Genomic DNA, 23,412 nt, shown 5'->3' with positions numbered 1-23,412 from the left:
ACTGAAAACACAGCTCTTGATGGCAACTTGAGCTTATATTTGTATTTCTCATAACTGTCTCAGGTCAGAAGTTCATAAAAAGTGTAACTTGGGTGAATATATTTTGGTTTCATCTTCTGTCACGTAAAACTGTTGAGGTTTTAGCACATAGTGCTGTCACTTGTTCCATAAACACATTTCTATATAAATATAAATTTACTCTCGTTTCTATTAGTTTAGGCTATAGGCTCTTTTAGAATTAATTCTATTTGGTGATCATTAATTATTTGTGTTGATGATGTTTTGTCACTATATCAGTGAATTTCATTAGCATGTATCCACATGTCAACATTGCTTGTAGGTATTTCCTTTTGTGTCAGCTCATTTAATGCTTTAGTTTTCCTCTGTATCTCATTTATTAGTTTTCCATATCAAAGCACTGAAATCTGCTTACTTCTTTTGCTTAGTAATTGCATAACATGCCCTGAGATTTGATACCTTTGAATTCATGGTCAGTTCTCCTTCTGTTTCTGTTTTTAGTTACTCTTTTCTTGCATAAGCATCATAATTTGCCCTCAAGGACTGATTACACACAACCAACATCTAGCTCATATAAACAAGAATAGTCATTTGTCTGTCTATATAATTACTTAAACTATACAAGTTCTTGTCTTATTGCGTACAATGATTACATCATGATTTTTGCTGTTGTTCTGTTGAGCAGTTTAATAGTATCCTTTCACATAAGCAGAACATCCTGCCTCAATGGAATTTTCTCCAAAGTGATTTCTTTTTAGCTTGATGCTTCTAATTTTGTAGGTTCAAAATAATTAATATATTTCCTATGTTCACTCTGTTCAAAATAAGCCATTTCATTCTTTCAGCTGTGAAATAAAATAGTATCTCTTTCTCAGTCATACAATCGATGTTTCAGAAGTTTGCAGTTTGTTGGTGTTTATTGGATCTTTAATCCTTGGTGGATATGTTGCAATGTATTCATTGCAACTTGGCATGATGGCGCAGAAGACTAAAGCAATCAGTGCCAAAGCCCCTCTTCACAAAAGGAACGTGCAGAGGTGAGAGAAGCCAGCCTGTCAAATACAGGGCACTGCTCTGTTGCCCATGGTCTTTGTCCCCACAGCACCCAGGTTCTCAAGAGCAGGTTTCAATATTGGAAGAAATGGGACAGGGCAATTTCTGCCGTGACTATCTGATGAGAGGGATGGGTGAAGTCAAGTTCTGAAGATGATGATCCACCTAGTAGTGATCGGTTACTTCGATGTCACTGCCAGCATGGTCACCTAAGAGACTGTGTCTCCTGTGAAGTCTCCTGTGGATGCCTGCAGCAGAACAATGCAGAATGGTAAGAGGAATCTGCAAAGGGAGAGAAAGACAGCAGAGGGTTGGGATCTCTTATTTTTTGCAGCCTGCTGTCCTGGTTTCATCTGGTATAGAGTTAATTTTCTTCCTAGTTGCTGGTATAGTGCTGTGTTTGGGATTTAGGCTGAGACTAATGTTAGATAAAATACTGATGCTTTAGTTGGTGCTGAGCAGTGCTTACACTTGGTCAAAGACATTTCAGCTTCCCATACTGCCCTGCCAGGGAGTGGGCTGAGGGTGCAAAAGAAGCTGGGAGGGGATGCAGCCAGGACAGCTGACCCAAAATGACAAAAGGGATGTTCCACACCATTTGATGTCATACAGAACAAAAACCGGGTGAGTTGGCTAGGGGGTGGCGGCCATTGCTCAGGTACTGGCTGGGCATTGGTCAGCAGGTGGTCAGCAGCTGCATGGTGCATCACTTGCTTTGAGTATTTTTATTATTATCATTATTTTCCTTTTCTGTCCTATTAAACTGTCATTATCTCAACTCATGAGCTTTACCTTTTTTCCGATTCTCTTTCCCATCCCACTGGCAGGAAGCGAGCGAACGGCCACGTGCTGTTCAGCTGCCTGCTGGGTTAAACCTCAACAGTCCTCTTTGAGGCCCAACGTGGGGCTCAAAGGGTTGAGATAACGACAGGTCTGACTACAGTGTGTTAAATCAAATATGTTATTATCTTGCATTCCATTATTTTAATAGTCACTCGTCACCATGTTGATTCCTTTGCTGTCAAAGTTGTGCTTGTTCTCAGAGTTGTGTTAGGTAACACCTTACTTATTGTATATGTTCCCTGTTGGGCTGTTTATCACCTCTTGGAACTGGGTCATGGTTATAATTTTTGTGTAACATTGGCTTATGACATGACAAAATTACTGATCGTGAGACTAATCTGGTATTTGTACTCAGCATTGCTGTCATCTGCGTACTTTGGGAACCACCTGGGATGTTCAAACCAGCACGTTCCTATTGCTATGTCTCCCAAATGCGTTTCAGGTCTTGTTTAATGTTGAACAACTATTTGAGAATACCACCCAGAGATTAGCCCTGAGGCTGGACAGTTACGAGTGGCAGGGTGTATGGGATAATATGGGTAAGTACGCAGGACAGTACAGCAGCATTTTGGAACTTCACCCCTGAGCAAGTGAAGAATCCTTAAAGACTAGTAAAAGATATGGAAAAGTCATGCTGTCACCCCGGCAGTTCCAGAGAGACACTAATCACTGTGACATGCCGGGGCCTGTCCCATGCCCACTGAGCCCTGTTCAACACTATTCAGTACCCTCAAGGGGAGGAGAAGGTGCCCGAGTCTGATGACAAAACAACAGGCACTGCAGCCACTCTGACCCCTGCAACAGGCACTGTGGCCACTCCAACCCCTGCAACAGGCACTGCAGCTACTCCAGCCTCTGTGACAAGCACTGCAGATGAACCAGAGCACACACCTGTGCCCGTATCAGTCACCCCTATACACAAGAAGACATACTGGATGTGAATGTCTGCTCATTTAGTGAGGCAAGAAGCAGGGTCATAATGAGAGCAGGAGGAGGAAGAGGCAGAACTCATAATTGAGGCAGCAACCACACAATCCCTATCCATGAGTGAGCTGCAAGATACGTGAAAAGATTTCAGCCATCGCCCAGGTGAGCACATTGTCACCTGGCTGCTCCAATGCTGGCATAATCAGGCCAATAGCCTGCAGTTAGAGGGTAGGGAAGCTGGGATCCCTTTCTAGGGAAGGGGGCGTTGACAAAGTGATTGGAGAAGTGGCACAGGCCTTCAGCTACTGGAGGCAGCTTCTGTCAGGTGTGAAGGAAATGTTTCCCTTCAAGGAAGATGTTATATGTTACCCAGGCAAGTGGACCACCTTGCAGAGGGGTATCCAGTACCTGAGGGAGTTAGCGATGATGGAGGTCATTTATGATGACCTGGACAATAAGCAGTTATCCACAGATCCACATGAAGTCAAGAGTACATGATCCATGTGGTGGAAGTTTGTACAGAGTGCACCATCGTCATGTACCGGCTTATTGGCAGTAAAGGCCTGGAAAGATGGAAAGGGACAAACACTGGAGGAATTTGCTGGGCAACTCTGGCAATATGAAGAAACTCTATCTGCCTCCCTACAGACCTGCATCTCAGCTGTGGAGAAACTGTCCCAGGAGTTCCAGCGTCTCAAAGTGGACGTGTCCTACTCCCCACCTGTACAAACCAGTATCTCAGCTATTAGGAGCAGGCGTTCCTCTGCTCAAGAGGAAGGATATAGTGGGTACACACCACAGCCCACACTGTGGTTTTATGTGCATGACCACAGAGGGGACACGGGAAAGTGGGATGGAAAATCCACCTTGACCCTAGAGGCACGGGTAGATGAGTTGCAAGGAAAAACAATCACAAAAGGGAGTTCTTCCAGGAAAACTGTGGCTCCAGTTTCTAGCTGGCAATTCCCCAGGCAGAGTAGAAGGGCTGATCTTACTTCCAATCTTAATAAAGGGATTTCTGATTCATATTTAAAAGAAGTAAGTAATGAATACCATGACCAGGACAAGAAAGGCCTTGCCTCTGGCACTGGATTGTGTGGATTCGGTGGCCTGGCACGTTAGACCCACATGAGTATAAGGCTGCAGTGGTTACCAGTGCACAGTGTACCCTAATGTCATCAAGCTAGAGAGCGGCAGAACCCATCCGTATTCCTGGAGTGGCAGGGGGATCCCAACAGCTAACTGTACTGGGGTGAAGTGAACCTAACTGGGAATGAGTGGCAAAAGCACCCTGTTATGACTGGCCCAGAGGCTCTGTGCATCCTTGGCATAGGCTGCCTCAGGAGAGGTATTTCAAGGATCCAAAAGGGTACTGGTGGGCTTTTGGTATGGCGGCCTTGGAGACAGACAAAATTAAACAGCTGTCCACCTTGCCTGGTCTCTCAGAGGACGCTTCTGTTGTGAGTTTGCTGAGGGCCAAAGAGCAACAGGTGCCCGTTGCTCTGCCAACAGTGCACTGAGTGCAATGTCGCACCAACGGAGACTCCCTGATTCCCATCCATAAGCTGATTCGTCAAGTGGAGAGCCAAAGAGTGATCAGCAAGACTGTCTCACTCTTTAAGAATCCGTTATGGCCAGTGTGAAAGCGTAATGGAGAGTGGAGCCTAACCGTAAGCTATCATGGGGCCTGAATGGTTACGCTGCCACTTAATGTTGACATGCCAGACATGCTAGAACTTCAATGTGAACTGGAGTCAAAGGCAGCCAAGTGGTACGGCACAACTGATACCACTAATGGGTCTTTCTCAATCCCTTTGGCAGCAGAGTGCAGGCCACAGTTTGCTTGCACTTGGAGAGGCATTCAGTATGCTTGGAATCAACCGCCCCAGGGGTGGAAACACAGCTCCACCATTTGCCATGGACTGATCCAGGCTGCACTGGAACAGGGCAAAGCTCCAGAACACCTGCAGTACATTGACAACATCATTGTATGGGGTGACACAGCAGAATAAGTTTTTGAGAAAGGGAAGAAAATAACCCAAATCCATCTGAAAGCTGCTTTTGCCATAAAACAAAGTAAGGTCAAAGGACCTGCACAAGAGACCCAGTTTTTAGGAATAAAAGGGCAAGATGCATGTTGTCAGATCACAATGGATGTGGTCAACAAAATAGTAGCTATGTCTCCACCAGCTATCAAGAGGAAACACAAGCTTTCTTAGGCATAGTGGGTTTTTGGAGAATGCATATTCCAAATTATGGTCTGAGTGTAGGATCTCTCAAGTCACCTGAGAGAAGGATTTCAAGTAGGGCCCTGAGCAACAAAAAGCCTTTGGACAAATTAAATGGGAGATTGTTCATGCAGTACCCCTTGGGCCAGTCTGGACAAGATGTTAAAAATGTGCTCTACACTGCAACCAGGGAGAATGGCCCTACCTGGAGTCTCTTGCAGAAAGCACCAGGGGAGACTTCAGGTTGCCCCTTAGGGTTTTGGAGATGGGGATACAGAGGCTCCAGGGCCCACTACAGTCCAGGTGAAAGAGATATTGGCAGCACATGAAGGGGTTTGAGCTGCTTCCGAAGTGGTTGGTACTGAAGCACAACTTCTCTTGGCACCCCGACTCCTGGTGCTGGGCTGGGTGTCCAAAGGGAGGGTCCCCTCTTCACATCATGCAACTGATGCTATATGGAGTAAGTGGGTCACAGTGATGACAGTGTGCTCAAATGGGAAACCTCTATTGCCCAGGAATCTTGGAAGTGATTACGGACTGGCCAGAAGGCAAAGATTTAGGAATATCACCAGAGGAGGAGGTGATGTGTACTGAAGAGGCACCACCATATAAAAATCTACCAGAAAATGAGAAGTGGTATGCCCTGTCCTCTGATGAGTCCTGTTGTATTGTAAGAAAGCAACAGAGGTGAAAGGCTGATGTATGGAGGAGTCCAATATGACAAGTTGTAGAAACTGCTGAAGGAGAAGGTGAATTGAGCCAATTTGCAGAAGTGAAAGCCATCCAGATGGCTTTAGATACTGAATGAGAAAAGTAGCCAGTACTACTGACTCATGGATGGTGGCAAATGCCCTGTGGGGATGGTTACTGCAATGGAAGAAGAGCAACTGGCAGGGCAGAGGCAAACACATCTGAGCTGCCACATTGCAGCAAGATATTGCTGTTTGGGTCGAGAACCTGGTTGTAAGAGTACATCACAAACATGCCCACGTACCCGAGAGTCGGGCCACTGACGAACATCCAAGCAATCAGCAGGAGGGTCAGGATGCCAAGATTCAAGTGGCCCAGGTGGATCTGGACTGACAACATACGGGTGAGTTATTTCTAGATTCATGGGTCCATGACACCTCAGGCCATCAAGGAAGGGATGCAACATATAGATGAGGTTCGTGATTGAGGGATTAGGAATCCAATACCCAGAGCATGTTGGCAGAATAGTTCTATTGAAGAGCAAAAAAAGAAAAGTAATAAAAGAAAGAAGGCCACCAGCAAGGGAGAATGACAACATAAAGTAAAGCATGAAAAGGATTTCAAACATGGAGATGTGTAGATGGATGAGGAAGAGGTGAAGTCTGGCCATCAACAGGAAATTGAGTTGTTGACATGACACTTGAATCTTGAATGGATTTGTGATGTGCTGTTGACTTTTCAGGCAGTGGAGGTAAAGAAAAGTGTTTAGAAAAGCCACCAGTCCATCAGACAAATGCACAACCAACAATACAGGTGTTTACACATCTGTTCTGAAAATTTATCTTTTTCCATACTTTTTTTACTACAAGCTACTCTCTTCTGTTATGTATTTCTCAATAAGCCAATTAAAAAACTTAAGAGTCCACTTGCCCTCTTTACTATGCTTTAAATCACACATTTTCTCCCGCCCTTCACAGCTTCTCTCATGTAATTAATACGCCCACCTGAGCCACATTATCCAGTAATGTGATGATGAAATATTGCACAGTTGTAACACAACAGAACTGCAGATGGGAATAAATATTATAATTAGTATTTCATTTAAACTATAGGGATTAGAACCTCTCCAGAGCTGTGTCCACACCTCTGTCACAAATTAGCTTGCATGTATGAATCCTTGAATGGGATGAGGAAAAATATATGTCTGTCAGCTGCACTGTCAGTACACTTGTGATGTACTTATGCTACTGAGCAAAGTTTTGTTATTCTTCATCGAGGTTTTCAGGTTGGCATAATACAAATAGCCCATGAGAACAGGCTCAGACTCATGGCAAATTACAGCTTCAACAGATGAATGAAAACAAGATCACTGCTGAAGATACCAGGTTGTAACAAACATGAAAGCATGGACAATGCAAATCCTGCCTTAGGAAACTACACCATGATTAAGCAAATTTTAACTCATTTGTGACATGTTTTTTTGTCTGAATTTTACTTTATGCCATCAGTTGTACACAGCAGGGACCATATATGGTTTAAGATGATACTGTGATTCTAACATAATATTTTAAAGCCGTCACCACAATGCCATATGCAGGTTCCTGATGATTTGTTTATGACATGTGGGAAGCACTGGAAGACAGAAGTTAAATATTAAGCAGAGCAACACCCTGCCTTTGTTTCTTACACTCTGTTTCCATAAATGTTAGCAATTACCCATACTTATGGTAACATTGAGAAAATACAATATTGGCTCCGTTTGGCAGTCACTGTCTTCACCAATACCCACTGAGCAGACTTGCAGCTGTTGAGCAATGTAATCTGAGTTTATGACGTACGGTTGCAAGATGCTGCTGATGCTGAGACACGTCCGTCAATATGGATTTCTCATCAAGCAATGAACTATATGAATTTTAACACGCAAAAATGCTTTGTTCAGATAAGTTACAGTCAGTTAGGACTCTAGTATGTTACTAGAGTGCTGCTTAATCTTCACCTTAACACGAGCCATATTAGACTGTAAGATTATATTCTTGACAACACAGTAAAATTAAACTCCACCAAATGCACTGTTGTAGCACTTGCTGCCGTGAAATTAGTTCTTTTCAAGACACTTGAAATTATGGTCTATGCTTTAAGTTCTAATTGCAGCTGTAATGTTGCTGCAATCTCCAACAGACTTGACTCTTAAAGCAGAGCTACCAGGTCTTCAGGTTCCCAAGGATACAGACTTTATATTTTTTCCCAGAAGATTCTACAGATATTTTGACTGGGCAAAATTTAAGGATAACTGATGTTTTTCAAGGCTTTCTGGTTCTACCACCATTCAGTCCTAAGCAGCCAGCAGGACGTTCAGAAATCCCAGACGCTGTGACAATCACACAGTAGTTATGGCACATCCCAGAAGATTCGGATCTAACGTGCATGAACTGTAGCAACGGTTTGTGAATGCACAACAAATCCAGCAAACTTCATGTGTGTTGGAGTTAGAGAAAATGCCTTGTTTGCTCATGAAGGATAGGTAGAGGTGACCTACGGCAGCCTGAATGTGTCAGGTTCACTGTTTAAGCAGTAGATGGATATGCACTTCTATCCAGGCAGATCCAAAAGAGCCCCAACCTAAGAATATCAGTCTAAATGCAATAGTCCTTACTCCAACATAAGGACTCAGAAGTAATCCTGAGCTGCAATCTCAGTTTGGAGGTCTAAAGATACAGCAATATGGTGATTACGGCACCCACGTTGGTGTTGACAGACCTGATTTCAGTCCTCACCCTGCTTGATTAGTATAATAACTTTAGTGTTAATTCTTTCTCCCATGGTTCATGAGAGTGACCTTGGCAGCAGGCTGCCGTACACACCGGGCGTTCTGGAAACTCTTACTTGCACTGCTTCATTTTATATAATAAGTTCTTCAGAACAGAATGTGGATTAGAAACTACATCGCTCCTCCTAACTAGGATCCTCCTCAGGAGGAAAAGTGATGCCACTCTCCTAAGGAGAGAAGCAGCTTTTTGTTGTTTGGGGAGTAAATTACATTTATTTCTGTTCTTGGCAGGACCAACTAGTGGGATTAGACTTGAATGCATTGCTTACAGCCAGGGTTTTTAATCAGGAGCTGAAGCAGTCAGATGCCCAAAAGTCAAACACCTTTGCAAACCTTATTCAGATTGATTTAGTGAAACTTAGGAGACTCCAGCTGAGTATTTTTCTTCTGTGATACATTTTAATAGCTGCTCTTATTCAACAATGGGTCAGGATCTCTGGTCTTTGGCCATGCTCTGGATCTGATATTCAGGCTGCAGTTAGAACTTTTTTTTCCTCCTGCTGAATGCAGGGCAGGGTTTTGCCAAAACTGTTATACCACAAAATATTGTTTTATACGGTAAGTTTGTTTTATCGAATTCTGGTTTCCCTGATATTATATCAACTGCATTTAGCTTAACTACTTCCATGAGATAAATGCCTTCCCATTCCTTGGTATTTCATGGGAATGAAAAACTGTAGCAATTGGTTCCATTAATTTTGCCTGAAGTACAGCAAATCACTTGGTGGATAGAATTTGAAATCAACCAAGCCTCCACGTTGCCTGAAAGAGGCTAACCCTTTCTTTCATTTACCTCCATTTCCCATTCTTATTTCCTCACTCCCTTATCACAAGCTCACCTTTCTAGACTGGGTGCTACAGTCTCTTGGAATCTCTTGGAGTCATAGAAAATTTTTAGTTGTAAGGGACCTCATCTGGTCTGACCCCCCACTCAAAGCAGAGCCAGCTCCAAGGTTTGACCAACCTCAAAGATAAATCTGGCTGCTCTGGTTGCAAACCCCCCTCCTGTTACTTGAATTTATACTGATCTCATCTCTGTTGTTTCTTTAAATGCTTATGTATGATAAAGGAGCTATAGTTGTTTCGGAATTAATCTAGAGACACTATAAACATAGAGCTTGGTTGTTTCATTTTGTTCTTTGCCATAGTGTGTAGGTGGTAAGTTTTGCCATGGATCTGTGAATAAAGGATCATGTACAACCACACCACTGTAGGGCTCTATAATTTCCAAACCCTAAATTACAATGCAGGTAAGTGCACCCAGCAAAATATGCTACAGAGATCTTGAAATTAATACTCAATCCAAGTATTACAAAACAAGAAAGTTCAGAGCAAAGGTTACCTTGAAAAGAAAATCAAGCTATGTCAGGATAGAACAATGCGGCTCTGGCACTCAGTGGTGGTATCAGACCGAAGTTATGGGAGTGGCAGGTACAGACATTTCAGAGTTTGTGATCTCTGGTTAAGTTTCATGTAGTAGCATGAAATGCCTCTGCTCGTCTGTTACGTCACTGACAGGGGGAGGGTAAAGATGCAGGCGGTTCTCAAAGCATAGCAACATCACTCACCTGGTGGCTTTTTACCAGGCTCTGATGCTTGTCAGTGAGTTAGGAGAGTAGTAGCCAGCTATGCTGAGAGCTACAGGCAGATCAGTTTCTACTCCTTCCCCTTAGAAATGTCATTTAACAGAGCTGTGCCTCCAGTTGAAGGTGTAGGCAGCCTTTTGCTCTTCTTGCACTCCCTCTTGGATACCTTCTTCCATTCCAAGGCCCTACCCAGCCATCTAGGGTTGTCTGCCCAGGGCTGGACTGCACCACAGCAGACAGCATGCAAAGACCCCTGAGCAAACTCCCAGCAGAGACACAGACCCCAGAAGGTAACAGAGACACAGGGCCCAGGAGGAAGCAGAGGGGAGACATTCAGCTTAAGCCCTAATATATTCCAAACCACACGGCAAGCTGAAAAACTCCGATCTCTCATCACCCAGCTAATTAGTTTGAGTGCAATGCCATGAAGATGCTGTGATACTGATTCCAGTGCCGGGGTTAGCGCAGCCAGCTGGGCTATCTGATAGCTCAGTAGTCTGGAACAGACACACGTAGTTACGTTATAAGGGACGCTGGTCTAATTATCTCCCTTCACAATTTTTTGCTCAGTCAAAAGAGCACCTTTTGTCTGAAAGTCTGAAAAAAACTAAACACTTTTGGTCATCTTTTAATTGTAAATGCAGTAGCACAGATAATCAAGAATTGTACTCCGAAAAGCCTATGCTCTGGACAAAACTGCATATTCTCTTCAATATCACAGAATCTAGAAAAAAAACAGATGACAGAATTAGCTGTTTAGTCATACTGGAACTAAGAAATAGTGCCAGGCTTTCCTCACTGATCAAACTTGCTGCCTTCTGGACACACAGAAGGTTTGGCTGATTCTTAGTCTTTCTGTGTGTAGATTGACAGTCTGGGAATGCCTTTGGTGTTGCAAATACAGCCATGAGCTCCAGCTCTATCCTGATTTATGTCAGGGTGTGACTTGACCGTACATCATCACTCTGTCCTTTTCTCTCGTGCCTTGGTTTACATGGGAATAAAATTGAGGGCTGTGCATTAGAAAGAGGCTGCAGCAGTTGTTAACCTTTATGTCAGTGCAGTCACGAGACAGGGACTCTCAGGTCCACCACAGCACACATCTTCCATATAGACTTCTGAAACAGTCTCCATGGCTTTTCCCTCACATTTCTTTTCAAGTTTTTCTTCTTACAGAGAAACTCCTTGCTAAGTTGTTTTTTTTTTTTTTACAATTTCCAGTTTTCCAGAATAGTTATGAAAACCTATTTTCAGTCTTCATGCACACAGAAGTTTTCTATATATGTAAAAGGAAAATCTGCTTTTATTCTTCTTCGCCTGGTTATACATGTGACAATCTTTTCAATATCAAAGAAATTATTTTTACCCCTACTCTAATACGAAAGACTTTGAGTTTCTGTTATAAGGCTTCAGCTTTTCCAAGCTGAGAAACGGTTCCATTTTTTTTTTCATTTTGGCTTTCACATGTCATACATAACATACAGTTTCACCCATCTTCTCTTTCATCTACCTCTTTGATCTTTTTGGTTACTCTTTGTCCCAGACATCACAACATTTCTTCATGACTGTTCTTTGTTTCCCTTCAGTGAGAGGTGCTACTCCTTGTTGTTTTTACATTGCTTTTTGGCAGGCTAACCTTACTTATGATCTATGTCTGGGGCCATATCCTAATTCTTCATCAAATACATTTGGATTTGGGGTTCTACAAGGATTTATCCTATAGCAGGGCAATCATTTTACAAGGACAGCTTTGCTTGTCCTAGCTGCAATAACCCTTTTGTTAGTCCATGGCTATTAGTGGCTAGCTTTTCATACCGTGGTTCTCAGTATGGTCAAGAATACTATATTTGATTTGTTCAGCCTTATCTTTTGGTACAGGGTCAGCCTCACTTTGCAAAATTTACCAGACTACCCAAATTACCAACCCTTGTACCTTAATTTACTCCAGTTTCCAGAGGAATCTTGCCATACACATTAGCATCCTCTGTCCTTTCCTGAGCTGCTATCTTCAGTTTCTCTGGGTTGTTATCTCATTTAGGAGTCGTGTCTTTCTGTCTGAATTTCGTATTGTCTTACATACTTCCTTTTAATAAATGCTGCAGGCTGATTATTCTAGTTCTTCAGACACATTTACCATACCCTAGGGCTTTCTCTAGAATACTTTATTGTTTATAAAGCCACATCATTTGCAGCTCCTGAACCCCTTTTGATTATGGTTTCCTTGTGACAGGCAATATGATGCTTCTGGGATGCAGAGTCTGTCTTTTTTATTCCCAAGTTGCTCTACTTCTACTGCCTAGAGAGTGGTGGAAAACTTGTACTCAGATGCAATTTAAAGTTATATAATCCCAGCCAAATGCTGAAGAGTTCATCTTTCAAGTAATAAAATATTCATTTGTTCCCACGGACATTTAAAAACACATTAAAGAAGCGTTTATACTGATTTGCCCATTTGTTAAAGCTTGTGTTTAGAAAACTCACATTTGGATCATATTTAGTCTGTTGGCTTCTTTTAAAACTTTCGCAGTGATAGCTCACCTGTGTGAAATGAACATGACAACAGAAAATGCTGTGTTTTCAAAATTATTGGGATCATGATGACTTGATTTGAAAATACATGAGTATTGTTGAAATCCTTCAGGTGGCTGTTCATGTTAAATAAAGCATTCCCCCCTTGAAGTAGAGGATATCGTTCTTTGAGTGTGACAGATCTCTCAGAAAGTGGTCACTTGCCATGCTTTGGTTAAAGACAGAATCTTGGGTGAAACCAGCAATTGTTTATAGAAATACGGCGTAGAACACAGAGGAAGATTCATCACTGCTGAATGGAGTGCTCTAGAAGGAAATAATTTTTCTTGTAATCCTTACAAAAAATGGCTCAATAAAACACTTGATCTAAATTTCTTTAAAATCAATGGAGTTTTTAATTAAGGGAAGTTAGAAAAATGTCACGGCTCAGTATATATTTTCTTGCTCGTGGCTGTGTGATGGAATTGGCATCGTCCACGCTGAGGGAAGTGTGAAGAAGCTAAGGCTGATTCTAGGTGAAAGGAAGAAAACTTTCCCCCTCACAAAGAGATGTTCTTAGTGCTGCCAGGAATAAAATGGAGGAATACACAAGTAACTTTGGCACAGAGTACCCTGGGGAGGACAACTGATATAGGAAACTAAACAACAAAAGAGCTTAGAAAGTTGCTGGAACTTTTAATTTTCTTAGATATTCAAGTTGGTGCATGAGAATAAGGAGGCTTTTGGTTCACTGAGTATTTCTTCTTCAGCTACAGTTGTTTAAAGCCTTCTGTGATGGAAGAAGTGACAAAGTTAGGGAGGACTCAGATTCTCGTTTTTCCTGGCAGGCTTAAAATGTAAGAAAACAAGAGTAAGCTGACTACTTCTGCCAGAAGGAAAAAATAAAATCAAAACTGATTCAGAAAGGATCCTACATGCCATATCCAAAGCTGTGTTCCAGACTCCACACTGAAGATAACAGAGATAACTGCATATTCAGAACTCCAGTTAGCATGATTTGCTTATTGAATGCTAGAACTCAGCACTATCTGATATCTGGAAACCTATTTTCTTTTTAAAAGCTGAGAGCATAATTTCCTAACTCAAAGGATGATGGCATGTGACATTTAGTTTTCCTCTGGAGAGCGCAGATCAAAACAAACCTTGTTCACCTGAGTCTTCAGATGTTCATTTAGAAGCAGTAAGAGCTGAGATGATTTAGGCTGCAGCTACGTTAGCATTTTACTTCAGATAAGACATTCACTTCCAAAGTAAATCCCCTGATCCTCTCCAGCTATCATGGTTCATGCAGTGGAGCATTCTGAAACTACAAAATTACTCTGGCAGCACTGTTAATGTGTCCCAACAACTAATTCAGTTGGCAGCACTAGACTTAGTCTGGAGTAACCCCCACTCAAGACACATGTAGACTGAAAACAGGCCCACAGAATCAATTGGTTTAATTTACAAATCTTTTCCTGCTGTGCCACAGCACTTACTAAGACAAACAAGGCCACGGTTCCAGATACGTGTGTGTATTTGTGTCTTGCCATCTCTACCCATTACATAGCACATAGGAGAAAAAGCATGAAATTCCTTTTTAGAGTGTATTGGTTTGCACACATTGCAAACATTGGTTTCCTTGTGGATATCTGAGCTTCCTCCCAGCAAACAGTGAGAGCGCTGGGCAGGTTTTTGTCCAGAGAGCAGAAAAGTAGCTGGAATGTCAGTTCTCTTTAATTCATTTTGCTCTGTCTAATTTATTATTGATATGAAGTTGTATACCTGATAGAGCCATCCACATACAGGAGCACTGTAAGTCATATTCATGAATGTCCTAGTCACAAGTAAAGTGTATGTTGTGGATTGTTACTGATGACAAAACTCAATACTAATGACAATAAGTGATGCTCTGTACTACTGATCATAGGAAAACAGAATCCAATGAAATGGCTACATGAATATCCGTATAAGTCATGCTAAATAGAGAGTACTAATGTTATCCTTCTCAAGGAAATTATTAACATCATTCTCAGAAGGGAGAAAAGAAACATCTTTCCATTCACAAAGATGATGCAGAAAATGGTTACGTATATCACAAAGCATATTCATATAACTCTTAACATTGTTTTAGGTCTCAAGTCCTTCCTTCCCACTGACTTTAAATCAACTTGTTAGCCTAACAGCAGTTAACTGCAAGAAACTGCCACTGACAACACAAACCATGCTGCCTTTACCTAAATGAATGTATATATTTTGCACAATATACCTTAAGGCAAGAAGCTAGAGGAGCAACTCTAGCGTGAAGTTTACACATTAATGTGTTACGTTCAGATGTGGGTAGAGAGACGCAAGGAGTCTGTGTTTACTGCAATTTAAACCTTTAAGTCATTAATTTGCCTCGGTCCATCTGGCTTATTTGTATGAGCTCTATACTTGCTTTGAGCTGTGTTGTCTTTCCCAGCTAGGGAAATGGACTGCAGGTACCTTTTCACCCCATGATGTCTGTGTGATTCTCTGGGAGGACAGAGAGGACATGAGGACAGAGAAAACAGTGGGGTTAATAAAACAGAAACCACCATGAGAGAAGCCGTCATGTTGGACAAACTCCAGGCTGGAACAGAAGAACAGCTGTGCCAGTGGATACCCTGGGATAATATTCTGAGGAGCAGTTTAGAGGCCAATCTGGGAAGCAGTATCAGCATTTCAGTCATAAAACTAGTATCTGCCATCTTAGTTTTTCATGTACAGAAAGCTATGAAAGTATTTCTGAAAAATGATTAAAAAATTACTATTATGAAGGAGATTGATGTAATGTTGAAGACATTACTGTCAAAAATAATCTAATCTGTACTCCTTACTCTTAATGAAGTTTTCTAAAAATACTTTTTGGTTAATTAAATATGTAATTCTACAGATAAAACTATGAGAGGTGGAAACACTTTGATAGATTTGTACCTTCCATCTGTTTTTTCTTTTCAAATAAAGAATTCAGGGTAATATCTTCTCTGATATCAAAGTCATTATTAGGGGAAATATTAATATTGGAGTATGGACTTTCACAATTCTATGTGCACTGTTTCTGATGTGTTTGAGTCCTGAAAGATGAAAAAGATTTGCATATGTTGAGCTAAGGAGATGTCTGTCATGCTCTTAAGAGGCGTACAGTTTTTAATGTGCCAGTAACTATGTTTGGGACTTTACTGGGAACGTTTTTACAATTTTACTATGTTTAAATGATTGAGTATTTTAAACTATTGCAGGCAGAAAAACTTAGAGCAAAAGTGATCTGTTTTACAAGTGGCTAATGGAGCAGATCCTAGAGAACAGAAGCTAAATTACTCCTAATATCAGTTCTTACAGAGAAAAAAACAAACCAACAACAATGTACTAGAACACAGTCAACAAATATTCTTGAGTGTTCTCTTTATATAGTTTTATTCACTAACAGAGTCACATTCCTGTAATTAAACAATGCTTCATGCAGTATCTTCTGGAACTTCTCACACTGCAATCTCCAATTTTCAGCTTTCTTTTCTTTGCTAACTGGGGTCAGCACAAACTAGAGTCTCCGTTGCTTTGGTCAATGCATTTAGATGTTGAAGGTAAAGGGCACACTAAATCCCAGCTTCAGACAATGTAAAGCTCTGATCTCATGCTATCTGAAAATAGAATCTTTACAGGTGGAAACACTGACTCTGCCAAATAAGAACCTGACAACCTGATCTTCGTCATTGAACAGTTGGGTGCTCCACTTTACCTGGAACTGGAACAGCTTATATGAACAGAGACTTAACCTCAAGGAAAGGAAGGGAAGGGATAAATACCCTGTTTCCCTGAAAATAAGACAGGGTCTTATATTAATTTTTGCTCCAAAATTTATTACTTTTTTACATGTGTAGCTGTGTGGATACTATTTAAATTGGCTTTTTAAATGAACTGTAACTAGAGCTTATTTTTCGAGTAGGGCCTATATTTTGAGCATCCTCAAATATCCTGAAAGAGCAGGGCTTATTTTCGGGGTAGGTCTTATTTTTTGGGAAACAGGGTAATGATATATCACAACAGAGCTTACTCTAATGTGAGCCTAGAATGAAAGGAACAAGATGAACCCTGCACAGTTGTCGCTACACGGGAAAGAAGACAGAAAAAGGGTTTAGGATGGATATTAAGTTACTACAAAAAGTAGGCAAAGCTACTCATTCCCTAAGAGTAAACCTAAATTTCAGACTTATCAGCAAGACAGTGATGGCCTCCAGAATATTCCTTTATTTCATTTTTAACCAAAATGTTCCTGTGTGTCACAGCTGCATGTGGCAGAAGAAATAGGAAGTGAATGGTGGGACCAAGAGAGCCTCTTACTGTTGAATGGCACCTCACTTAGAGGTGAAACAAACGTGGAGGAGTAAGATGAGTCGCTTGTTGAAAATAAAAAAGAAGCCAAAAGAATGGACAGCATTTCTAAACGATGTAAAAACTTGCCTTCTGCTCAAAGACAATTGACATTGTCAGAGATTTCTGAGACAAATTAATCACCTTTACCTTCTGCCATAATATTTGCAACAATGTGAAGGGGAATGCCGCATAGAAATATGCAAGTACAGATCCACACAAACCACACAGCCAACAGTGGAACTCGTTCTTAGAAGAAAGTATTGAGCTACCTTGCTAAAATGCCAAACTTATTATCCAAGTCCTGTACTGATTTGAGACACTCGAAGACCGCACTTGTGCAGGCAGTAGTGGTGGTAACTGCTAAGGAGTGATTCCAGCACCAGAGCAGTTGTAAGGCACAAAGAAAGTGAAATGTGGACATTTTGCACAGCTGTACAAGCTGATATTTCTGTGACAATATGTAGCTCCCCTCCTTCCCCAGGAAAAATACAGCTTCTCAGCTGGAAGGCCCTTGGCTGCGCTCTGACACTAAGTTTATTCTCTGCTACCAGGCTGAGCCTAGTCATACATAGACATCATACATAGACATCAAGGAAGAACATCAAGGAAGACATCAGGGAAGAACACTTTAGCAACATGGAAATCAATAGATGTTGTCTCTATTTAGAAGACAAAGTGTTGAATCACCTACACACACATTCTGAGCACAATTTTCAAGACTTTGAGCAAAACAACTCCTTTGCCTTTGTTTTCAGTTTTATAATGCTGGACTATTACCTGTTTGGAACTGGTAATTTTTAACCATGAAGGTATTACTTAAATAATGCGCATTACATGGTTTAAGGTTTTCTGGAATTGGCACATTTATATTACATGGTTATATTACATGTATTACATGGTTTCAATGCTGATTTTCCTAGAATTAAAGTCACTTCCTTATACAATCTGGGGGATATCAGTTATCTGAAGCTAACATATGGTACACTTGTATGCATTCTAGCAAGTTTTTTCCTTGCTCTTTTGAGAGGGTTTGTGTTCATTTTGAGAGAATTATTGAAGTAAGGAAAAAGCTAATGGAACTCTTTAATCTCAACGCGAGAGCACCATCTAGAGGCAAGTAACATGGCCTGTACCAGGCCAAGTGCACCCAAGTTCGCAATAAACGGACAAATTGCTTTTGAATTTAATTTGAGAATGCTTTGAGAATATAATCTCAAACCCCTCTGTATTAAGGGATATTATTTTCTCCTATAGTGTTTATTATTGTGAAATGGAACAAACTGTTGTGAAATCTCCAATAACTTTTGTAGAGAGAAGGCTGTGAGAAATCAACAGGCAAAAGCATATAATAATTTCATGATGCCAATGGTTGCAGAACGATGCAGTCTTTCTTCCAGTTCTCTGGAAGTCTGATTACAGTTTCTCTACATGATGAAACACATGATATTTGTGTGCCGCAGTCTGAGACAGGTATTAACACATAGATTTCTTCAAGCAAGGGTCCATGTTAGAGTACTCCACCATTAGCATCCACCTAACTGCATCTAGACAGCCTTCCATGTGCAGTAAAAAACATTTGTCTCCATTTTGATAATTAGTGAGGTTGATGCTTTATATAGTTAGTATCTGATGGAGGATTTTTGGAGTTCCATTCAGAATTCTATTCTAGGTGCTTCCAGCATCATGTTCAGTATGCTTTTAATAAACATCATCAAATTAGCACCAAAAAATCACACTGTTGAGCTGTGCAGCTAACCAATTACCTATGCCTATCCAGCCCAGAGAAAGTGCTGTTTTAGCCTGACAGGTGTGTCCCCAGCAGCTCTATTACAGCCAGCTCAAGCCACACGACCATCAACATGAACATCTTCAGAGAGCTTGTTTTTGGGCTGCCACGCCATGGTGAAACTTCTGCCACCAACCTTTCATTATGTTTGCTATATTAACTAGCTGGATTATAAGGAGCCTCAGTGTACCTATCCACCTTGCTTTTGCAACTTCACCTGGCTGTGCAGACATGCCCTAGATAAATATTTGATGGTGTTACAGTCTACTTTGTCAATTCAGTGTTATCTTACTGATACCACAGCAGTACTCAGTGGTTCTGAGGATTCTTCCGAACCAGGGTGATGCAGCCCATTGACTCTGGAGCCCTTTCATTTCCACTTCTTGGTCTTTCTCTTCCTATAACTCCATTCCCTTCCTACCTCTTTTCACACTTAATTAGGGGTAAATTATTATAAGAGGCATTTAAAGGTGAACGGCAAAGGACTTTCTAAAACCTGTAATTATTCTTTTTTGTTTCTTTATTTTGGCTAAAGGAAAAAACAAAAGGCCTTTTTTGGGGGGTGGGTGAAAGACTTCCTTCCTCTTCTCACATTACTGCCTCTCCCCTCACTTCATTTTACCAGCCTTCTTGGGTCTTGCTCAATCTCCTCCTGGGGACAGGTGTGGCCCCTTTTGACCACGCACTGGGCAGTAAGATGACAAATCTCAAACAATTGTTTCCTTCTCCAGTTGATTCACTGGTTGCAGTGATTAAATAGGAGCTAAAAGAACTTAATGACCTTTTAGTGAAATAATTCTTTCAATTATTCACCATCTTTCTTTCTTTCTCTGGGATGTCACTATCTCCTTTATTGTCATCATGAAGTTTCCTAGGGTAGATAAGGTCTTAACTTTATTATTAAAATACTTTTTACACTTTGTACTTTTAATGCTTCACAGAATCACAGAATGTCAGGGATTGGAAGGGACCTCAAAAGCTCATCCAGTCCAATCCCCCTGCCGGAGCAGGAACACCCAGATGAGGTTACACAGGAAGGTGTCCAGGCGGGTTTGAATGTCTCCAGAGTAGGAGACTCCACAACGCCCCTGGGCAGCCTGTTCCAGTGTCTGTCACCCTCACTGAGAAGAAGTTTCTTCTCAAATTAAGCTTCCTTAGTGTTTGCTAAAGTGAATAAAATCTGAAAGGTCAGGGATTATTTTTTGTTAATGTCTGGAAATCATGTGGCCTGTTCACAGCACCTGCAGAAGGTTGAATATGTAGCATATGTTCTCTGCAGGTCGATTTGATTTAGCTTCCTGTTAAGTTACGTGAGCCCACTAAAAATGGAGAACACCAATCTGCGCACCCGTTCCACTGACATGTGACTTATTTGCAATTTTGCCTTCAAAGATGGGGGAGGCACCAGGAATCAGCTTTTACAGTGTCGTATTGATTTGTAACGCTCCTCCCTTCTTTGTCAGGGTGAGCGCCTGAACTGTCGGTCTAGCAGCACAGTGCTTGGAACAAATGTCACTTCAGAAAATGTCACAAAATGCGGTTGGGTCCATTCTTTGTAAGTCTAAGTTATTTTTGAAAGTTGGAGGAGAGTTACAAATTTTCTGGAATTGTAGCTGAAATCTCCTTGAAGGATAACTCCAGGTCTAATGATACCAGAAGATACCTGGGGCCAAGGATATTGTAAGGATCAAACTATATCCTTGAGGATATACGCAAATCTCCCCAGGGAAATCAACATAAAATATACACAAGAAAAATGTTATTCTCATTCAAAAATAAGAAACTGTCAGGGTATTTGGTTTCTGTATGTTTTGGGTTTTGGGGTTTTTTTTTGTACTGGAGGAACTAAGTAGAGAGTGGGAAAATAACTTAGATCAATTGTTCTCAATTCTTATATGTCGGGTCACAATATAGCCCAAGTCCTAAAAGAGGGAAAGATAAACATTTTCAAAAGCTGCTTAATTATGTGTTTTCAAGGTATTTAAAGTTCTGTGTCCAGGAAAACCATGTGACAGTTATGAATAAGGAACAGTTTAACACAGTATGTTTTTGTAATGAACAGATCTTTGGAGATACATGATTTTGGAGGTTAAGATTGTTTCACTGCGTCAGAATACTGATGTAAGTGCTATTGTGTGAATAAGGTATTGTGAGAATCACTATTACTATATCAACTTGTTACTTATGCCTGATTTATTTCAAGTATCTACAAATTTTGTTCATATCGGACTGGTTTCTACAGCCTTTGCTTTATAGCTGATCAGAAATGTTCATATGCGTAATTTATGCAGCTCAATATTTGTAGCAGTGACGTCTAGCTGGGAGATGGAGTCAACAGGTAAGGTGGTAACATCCTAAAACATTCTTTCTAAATCTGTAGGAGTTCATCTGTCAACACTTAAACTGAACCCAGAAATTAGCTACATCACAATCCAGATTCAACCTTTGCGCAACCACAGCTGATTGACTTCACCAACATTACTGCAGGGTTAACCTGGCCCAGTTTCTCTTTGTTAATACAGGAGTAACCATGGAAAGGTTCTGTCATATTCTGAATTATTTGCATAGCAAATAATTGTTCAGATGTTTTTTCTTAGGAGTAGGCTTTTTGGCTATTTGCTTTCTTCTCATGCATGTGAGAGATTTGCTTCTCAGTAACATGAATAAGGCATCCCATATTCTTTGTTTCAATAGCAAAAGCAAACCCATTCCCTCTGTTCTCACTGATAATTGGATGGCCACAGCTAAATTAAATAAGTCCTTTCCCTTCTCTCCATGAGAGGGCAGCTTTGCTCACGCCATCCTCAGCTGCCCTGCTCTGCCTGCACTCGGCTGCTTTTTTAGTATAGATGATACTCAGTAGGTAACTGCTTGTTCTACAACTTTTGTATGTGTAATAGAGAAACAACTTTACAATTGGAAATTTTTTGTCTCTTTATAAGAGAAATGTCCCCTCTAGTGCTAAAATCTGGAAAAAACATGTTTGATAGCATACTAATTAGGCCCTGATATATGAGGTGACCAAGTTCAGCTTTGTAATATATGCAAGTATTGAAGAATACTCATGTAAAGATAAGCAATTTTCCCCCATAAGCTTCTTATCATTTTTTCCATTTCACCAGCAAGTAAACCCCTATCCTTGCTTGTAGCACACTGTACATTCGAATCATTTACTGTGGATCTTATCAAAGGAAATAGCCATAGAAAATAAGGTCCTCAGGTCAAACATCAGTTAAACCCTAAGATCCAGAACTTATTGCTATGCTAAGAGTTGGAGGTGGTCTCTTAGAAACCCACATCCACCCTAAAATTCCACCACCTCTGCAGTGGCACAATTTATAGACCTTTTTTTTGTTTTAAGTTTAAACTCGCATGTTTTGAATAAAATTTAAGTTCATCAATAAGGTAAATATATCAGAATTTAATACAAAATTGAGTTCACTGAGACTACGATTTCATGCTGTGCATCCCTTCCTTCCAATGGTAAAAAACTTGTCTTTGTTAATGAATGCCCGGTTGCCTATGAGAACAGAAAGCTGGGAGCTAGGGAATTTGATCTGTAGGCCAAATTTTCCTTTTAGGTTCACTGGCACAAATGAAGAGAATTTCCCCAGCAAGAGCATTGGTCCCATGAAGGCTGCAGTCCCTGAGGAAACCCACACCAGGTTCCGTGCTTCTGAAACTGGACCGATAAAAAAAAGAAACATCCTGGCAGTCCAGTGTCAATGGCCACTTAAGAAAATTTGATCTGTCTAATTTACACTGAAGGAAGTCACTGCCACTGAACTCTTCAAAGTGTTGTCAGAGCTCTCTAGGGTCAGAAAACATAAATATTGAATACATTATACCCTTGTGTGCATACACTGAGTGAACAGAAAAGCTGCTTCTCCTTGTGGCATGTGTGATTTATACGGTATGATAAGTTCAAGTGACACCTCCACCCACATAATATTTTGTACCTTTGATTTGTTTTTCTGGTTTTAAGAAAGATCTCTGAAGAAATTAATTAGCTGTACAGATGTAATGATAACTTGAGTCAAGGAAAATGCACACTAGGCAAAGAATGACCTTTGTGATATACCTGTTTCAGCAGATCCACCCTTGTTTACAAATATTCATGACTAGTGGTATAGTTTTAATTATAATGGAACACTTATTGTTGAGATACTGCAAATGCATTAGATTTTCAAAAGCTTTTGTATTTGAATCTTCTGCCAGCACTCGCTGAAACCCCTCGAGAGGCAATAATTTTCTATGAACCTTGCCAAATCCAACTTGTAGCCAAGATATTGCACGATTAAAATCCTAAATGGGGTGAAACATATTGATTATAAAAAATGCATGAGGATTCTTTCCTTTCACATAAATGTTTTTTTCAGTATCTGGATTCTTTTTCTGATGCAAACAGAAAGTGAGGGGACAAAATCCTTTTGGGAAACTCATGCTCCAGTGGATGACACCTCTTGACATGTAATATTCTTAGGAATACAGAAATTACTAAATCAGGTCATACTCAAGGTCCATTGTGTCTTCTTTATCTACTATTTTCGT

General features: G+C 40.8%; 2 protein-coding genes across 3 annotated transcripts in view; one reads left to right on the top strand and one right to left on the bottom strand.

The window, feature by feature from the left end:
- FAR1 (fatty acyl-CoA reductase 1) overlaps positions 1–23,412 on the bottom strand; it is an 87,128-nt gene that overhangs the window by 41,841 nt on the left and 21,875 nt on the right. The window lies entirely within an intron of this gene.
- PTH (parathyroid hormone) overlaps positions 1,207–23,412 on the top strand; it is a 40,298-nt gene continuing 18,092 nt past the window's right edge. Inside the window, exon 1 of the mRNA XM_021300991.2 lies at positions 1,207–1,342. Within this exon, the coding sequence (XP_021156666.2) occupies positions 1,333–1,342 (10 nt within the window). The 5' untranslated portion in view covers positions 1,207–1,332. The remainder of the gene's footprint in view (positions 1,343–23,412) is intronic.

The sequence above is a fragment of the Columba livia genome, chromosome 5 (assembly GCF_036013475.1).
Source record: "Columba livia isolate bColLiv1 breed racing homer chromosome 5, bColLiv1.pat.W.v2, whole genome shotgun sequence".
In the NCBI taxonomy this organism is placed as follows: Eukaryota; Metazoa; Chordata; class Aves; order Columbiformes; family Columbidae; genus Columba; species Columba livia.
This window is presented reverse-complemented; position numbering and strand designations above follow the sequence as displayed.